Source organism: Rana temporaria, chromosome 2, assembly GCF_905171775.1.
Source record: "Rana temporaria chromosome 2, aRanTem1.1, whole genome shotgun sequence".
Taxonomy (NCBI): Eukaryota; Metazoa; Chordata; class Amphibia; order Anura; family Ranidae; genus Rana; species Rana temporaria.
Window position 1 is genome coordinate 106,613,551 of NC_053490.1, and position 6,788 is coordinate 106,620,338.

General features: G+C 44.9%; 1 protein-coding gene across 2 annotated transcripts in view; it reads left to right on the forward strand.

Moving 5' to 3' along the window:
- Positions 1-398: 398 nt before the first annotated feature.
- The window catches only part of HOXC13 (homeobox C13), an 8,463-nt gene continuing 2,073 nt past the window's right edge, over positions 399-6,788 (forward strand). The window contains exon 1 of one of the 2 annotated variants that reach the window (XM_040340725.1): positions 399-1,174. In XM_040340725.1, the coding sequence (XP_040196659.1) occupies positions 508-1,174 (667 nt within the window). In that variant the 5' untranslated portion in view covers positions 399-507. The remainder of the gene's footprint in view (positions 1,175-6,788) is intronic. The other variant, XM_040340724.1, reaches the window with a different exon arrangement.

Sequence of the window (6,788 nt, forward strand, 5' to 3'; positions counted from 1 at the left end):
TGTTTAGTCCATTGCACCTCCCCCATAGCAGTTCCATGATAAAGTTGTGACTTTCCTATTTCCTGTGCCCATGTCAGCATGGAGAATCCTGTATTTTCTCTCGTGCAATGTCTCTGGACTTTTCGCATGTATATACTGTACATCTATAGAATCATTTACCCATTCACAATGCGTTGTTGAGCAACAAAAAAATGTCAAGTGTTGTCTTTCCATTTTCCTTGGTGGCCATCAGTGGGCGTCACCCTTTTCCTTGGAGGGTCCTGTGTCCTGTGTTGGATGGGAGGGGTCACGTGCCTGGGAGAGAGAGAGAGAGAGCCTCTTCATTGTTGTCTATGGGTCCGCGGTCACGTGCGAGCCCAGGCAGATTTCTTAATGAAGCCTCGCGCGTAGACCTGCCCCCGGCCGGCGCGTTGCGCATGCGCGCCTAGAGCAGACAATAATGTGGCAGGGAATTAGGTGACTCGCTTTTGGGAAGCTGACTTTTAAAAAGCACGGCCAGACCATGCTATGACGACTTCCCTGATCCTGCATCCTCACTGGGCGGACACCTTGATGTACGTGTATGAAACGAGCCCGAATGAAACGAATCCCAAGAAAAGCCCAGCAGACATGGAGGGACTGAGTGGGAACTGTGCGAGCAGTCACTGCAGGGATTTTATTTCTCACCCAGCATTGGGGCGCCATTCCAGTTCCATCGGAAGCCACCAAGGACCTGTGTACACGGATATTACCTCTCCAGAGGCTGGCAGACAGTGCTCGGGGGCCACATCTTCTTCTAATGCCTCCCTGGGCTATGCCTACCCCTTCGGGAGCAGCTACTACGGCTGTAGGTTGTCTCAGTCCCACAACGTCAATTTACACCAGAAACCCTGCACCTACCACCCCAACGATAAGTACCCCGAGCCCAGCAACCCCATCCCCAGCGAAGACTTCTCCTCCAGGGCCAAGGAGTTTGCTTTTTACCCCAGCTTTGCCAGCTCTTACCAGGCGGTGCCCGGATACTTGGACATGTCAGTGGTGCCCGGCATCACCAGCCACCCGGAGCCTAGGCACGATACCCTCCTCTCCATGGAGGGATACCAACACTGGGCACTGCCAAACGGCTGGGATGGCCAAGTCTACTGCTCCAAGGATCAAAGCCAACCCAGCCATCTATGGAAAGCACCTTTCCCAGGTAACCTATCCTTCTCCCCCCCCCCCCAATTCTCTTTGTCTGATCCCCCCGACCTGGAATCTCCCACACCGCAATTAAATCTGGAGGTGTCAACTGACACACTATAGTCTCCATTCCCCCCGACTGCAGGCAGAAAGTCGGGGATATGGATTCGGAAGGGGTGTCATTGCACCGTTTTGGTTTAAATAATACGGATCTGAATGGTGGAAGACTGTCACCCACAGCCCATCGCTTGCCCATGAATTATTCATTGGTCGGGGCTATAATAAGGCGACTCGCCTGCAGCGCTCCAGCCATCTGACCCTATAGAGCCCCTATAGAGACCCTACAGAGCCTGCACAATGTGCTACAATTCCCCCACCATAAAGCCTGCTCTACTAACCAGGAAGTATATACACAGCAGCCGTGCCATCCCTACTATATACTGGCCACAGGCAATTCTCACTTCCAGGGCTGGGGAACTGCTGGAGGTGCCCATTCTTTATGGGGGTATCATCTATGGGGGGACCACCTTGTTAAACTAGGTCTAGATCTCTAGAAAATACTGCATGTGTCTGTGCCTGCTATACATTTATTTAGAAATACATAACACCTCAAACAAGTGATCCCATATGTGTCAAAATGTGTTGTATACTATAGTAGTAGATATATAGATATATATATATACACACACACACACAATTAATTTGGGATAACCCCTGTTTTATATTATTTTATTATATATATATATATATATATATATATATATATATATATATATATATATATATATATATATATATATATATATATATAATATTATGATTATACAGGATTTATATAGGATTTATATATATATATATATATATATATATATATATATATATATACACGCACACACACTACACATACAGCTTGTTTCATTTCTAATACATTAGCATATTTAACATGACATTGTATTTTTTATTTTTCATGACATGTATAGTATTACTAGTGCATATATCTTTCAGAATATATGTGTTTTTGAATTAATTAGCACAGCCTTTCTCAACAATTTAAATAACTTAGATCTCCAGGAACCCCTGCTAATAATTATCATATCTATAGTTCCTGAGACATTAGCGTAAAACACAAGAATAATGATTGTGGTGTACTTAGCGTATTTGAAATCAAAAGCTTTCATGCACAATATATATATATTTTTTGTAATAATAATACATTGAAATTATTATTATTATTATTATTATTATTATTATTATTATTATTATTATTATTATTATTATTAATAATAATAATAATAATAATAATAATATTAATAATAATAATGATAATATCCAGAAAAAGGGACGCAGACCGTGAGTGACTCCTTAGTGAAGAAGTTCCCCCTTCTACACCGGTGGTCGGTGATGGGCCCTAGTACACTGGGGGTAAGTGGGAAGAATGCTCCTTACGTTGGGGGTCTGTGAGGATAATGCCCCCTTACACATACCTAAAAAAATCATTGTTGCATGTGGTAACTTATCTTAAAGACAGAAATTGCTCATAGCTACATCTGAAGGAACCCATAGGGCGTACATAGAACCCTGTTTGAGGAAAGCTGAATAAAACCATGTTACGTGCACACATTACTGTTTTGGTTAAGTGGCATATATCACCCCTGCTCTACCAGTCTGTTTATCTGTTCATGAGTTACATAGAGTCATTATGTTATACAGGTGGCATATTCTATCTATCTATCTATCTATCTATCTATCTATCTATCTATCTATCTATCTATCTATCTATCTATCTATCTATCTATCTATCTATCTTCTACTTGTCTAATTTACAATTGATGCATATGTATTTTTTTTTCCAGTGTTTCTACATATTTTTGTTTCCTTTGTAAATATTTCTATCTATCTATCTATCTATCTATCTATCTATCTATCTATCTATCTATCTATCTATCTATCTATCTATCTTCTACTTGTCTAATTTACAATTGATGTATATGTATACTGTATTTTTCAGTGTTTCTACATATTTTTGTTTCCTTTGTAAATATTTCTATCTATCTATCTTTCTATCTATCTATCTATCTATCTATCTATCTATCTATCTATCTATCTATCTATCTATCTATCTATCTATCTATCTATCTATCTATCTATCTATCTATCTTTAAAAGGTGTATCTTTTTTATGTTTCTGTTTTTGCTGATATGTGTTTGTGAACATCATATTCCAATTGGGTATCTATCTATCTATCTATCTATCTATCTATCTATCTATCTATCTATCTATCTATCTATCTATCTATCTATCTATCTATCTATCTATCTATCTATTCATCTTCTTCATCATCATCGTCTTCTATTTGTCCTCTGTGTCTCTGCCTTTCTCTCTGCATACCATGATGTTACAATGTATTGGTTAATGATATAACTGGTGATTTCTATCCTCCAGACAAGCTTTCGTAGCAATTTTTTATATTGCAACAATTCGGAAAATACTACAGTATTCTACAATAGCCCAATATGAAAAGTGCCAGTCCTCATCCCTGCGTTTAATATGAAGTGCAATCTTTCGATGGAATGAACGTATTGCAGCCTGGCTGTATGGTGTTGGCTGTGGTTGCCTGGCTGTATGGTGTTGGCTGTATTTGCCTGGATGTATGGTGGGTGTTGTATTTGCCTGGATGTATGGTGGGTGTTGTATTTGCCTGGCTGTATGGTGGGGGTTGTATTTGTCTGGCTGTATGGTAGGGGTTGTATTCTCCTGGCTGTATGGTAGGGGTTGTATTCTCCTGGCTTCATAGTGGGGGGCTTTATTTGCTTGCTGTATGGTGGGGGCTGTATTTACCTGGCTGTATGGTGGGAGTTGTATTTGCCTGGCTGTATGGTGGGGGCTGTATTTGCCCGGCTGTATGGTGGGGGTTGTATTTGCCTGGCTGTATGGTGGGGGCTGTATTTGCCCGGCTGTATGGTGGGGGTTGTATTCGCCTGGCTTTATGGTGGGGGCTGTATTCGTCTGGCTGTATGGTGGGGGCTGTATTTGCCTGGATGTATGGTGGGCTGTATTTGCCTGGATGTATGGTGGGTTGTATTTGCCTGGCTGTATGGTGGGGGCTGTATTTGCCTGGCTGTACGGTGGGGGTTGTATTTGCCTGGCTGTATGGTGGGGGCTGTATTTGCCTGGCTGTACGGTGGGGGTTGTATTTGCCTGGCTGTATGGTGGGGGTTGTATTTGTCTGGCTGCATAGGGTTGGCTGTATTTGCCTGGATGTATGATGAGGGTTGAATTTGCCTGGCTGTATGGTGGGGTTGTATTTGCCTGGCTGTATGGTGGGGGTTGTATTTGTCTGGCTGTGTAGTGTTTTTTTCTTAGTCCTGGCCGTATGGTGGGGGTTGTATTTGCCTGGTTGTATGGTGGGGGCTGTATTTGCCTGGCTGTATGGTGGGGGTTGTATTTGCTTGGCTGTATGGTGGGGGTTGTATTTGCCTGGCTGTATGGTGTGGGTTGTATTTGCTTGGCTGTATGGTGGGGGTTGTATTTGACTGGCTGTATGATGGGGATTGTATTTGCCTGGCTATATGGTATGGGTTGTATTTGCCTGGCTGTATGGCATGGGTTGTATTTGCCTGGCTATATGGTGGGGGTTGTATTTGTCTGGCTGTGTAGTGTTTTTTTCTTTGCCTGGCCTTAGGGTGGGGGTTGGATTTGCCTGGTTGTATGGTGGGGGTTGGATTTGCCTGGTTGTATGGTGGGGCCTGTATTTGCCTGGCTGTATGGTGGGGGCTGTATATACCTGGCTGTATGGTGGGAGCTGTATTTGCCTGGCTGTATGGTGGGAGCTGTATTTGCCTGGCTGTATGGTGGGGGCTGTATTTGCCTGGCTGTATGGTGAAATTGAATTTGGCTGGCTGTATAGTGGGCATTGTATTTGCCTGGCTGTATGGTGGGGGCTGTATTTGCCTGGTTGTATGGTGGGGGCTGTATTTGCCTGGCTGTATGGTGGGGGCTGTATTTGCCCGGTTGTATGGTGGGGGCTGTATTTGCCTGGCTGTATGGTGGGGGCTGTATTTGCCTGGCTGTATGGTGGGAGCTGTATTTGCCTGGTTGTATGGTGGGGGCTGTATTTGCCTGGTTGTATGGTGGGGGTTGTATTTGCCTGGTTGTATGGTGGGGGCTGTATTTGCCTGGTTGTATGGTGGGGGCTGTATTTGCCTGGTTGTATGGTGGGAGCTTTATTTGCCTGGTTGTATGGTGGGGGCTGTATTTGCCTGGCCGTATGGTGAGGGCTGTATTTGCCTGGCTTTATGGTGGGAGCTGTATTTGCCTGGTTGTATGGTGGGGGCTGTATTTGCCTGGTTGTATGGTGGGCTGTATTTGCCTGGCTGTATGGTGGGGGCTGTATTTGCCTGGTTGTATGGTGGGAGCTGTATTTGCCTGGTTGTATGGTGGGGGCTGTATTTGCCTGGCTGTATGGTGGGGGCTGTATTTGCCTGGTTGTATGGTGGGAGCTGTATTTGCCTGGTTGTATGGTGGGGGCTGTATTTGCCTGGCTGTATGGTGGGGGCTGTATTTGCCTGGTTGTATGGTGGGGGCTGTATTTGCCTGGCTGTGTGGTGAAATTGAATTTGGCTGGCTGTATAGTGAGCGTTGTATTTGCCTGGTTGTATGGTGGGGGCTCTATTTGCCTGGCTGTATGGTGGGGGCTGTATTTGCCTGGTTGTATGGTGGGGGCTGTATTTGCCTGGCTGTATGGTGAAATTGAATTTGGCTGGCTGTATAGTGGGCGTTGTATTTGCCTGGCTGTATGGTGGGGGCTGTATTTGCCTGGCTGTATGGTGAAATTGAATTTGGCTGGCTGTATAGTGGGCGTTGTATTTGCCTGGTTGTATGGTGGGGGCTGTATTTGCCTGGTTGTATGGTGGGAGCTGTATTTGCCTGGTTGTTTCGGTGGGGGCTGTATTTGCCTGGCTGTATGGTGAAATTGAATTTGGCTGGCTGTATAGTGGGCGTTGTATTTGCCTGGTTGTATGGTGGGGGCTGTATTTGCCTGGTTGTATGGTGGGAGCTGTATTTGCCTGGTTGTTTCGGTGGGGGCTGTATTTGCCTGGCTGTATGGTGAAATTGAATTTGGCTGGCTGTATAGTGGGCGTTGTATTTGCCTGGTTGTATGGTGGGGGCTGTATTTGCCTGGCTGTATGGTGGGGGCTGTATTTGCCTGGCTGTATGGTGGGGGCTGTATTTGCCTGGCTGTATGGTGGGGGCTGTATTTGCCTGGCTGTATGGTGAAATTGAATTTGGCTGGCTGTATAGTGGGCGTTGTATTTGCCTGGTTGTGTGGTGGGGGTTGTGTTTGACTGGCTGCAGCTCATCTTGTAGTCCCTTGCTTGCTAGGAGCACAAGTGATCTTGTCGGACTAGTGAAGTGTGAAACTGCTAATGTGCTTTCATGTGTTCCACAAGTCCCCAGCCTCCCCTCTCCTGGGCTCTGTAGCCCAGGTGCTGCTATTCTGGGCTGTGCAGTTGACTTTATCATCTGTCAGAACACCTGCATCACCGAGCAGAACTGTTTATGACCATCAACTGCCATCTTCTATCCTCATGTGCCTATCCATTTGGCCATTTTTTTTTCATTTTCCCAAC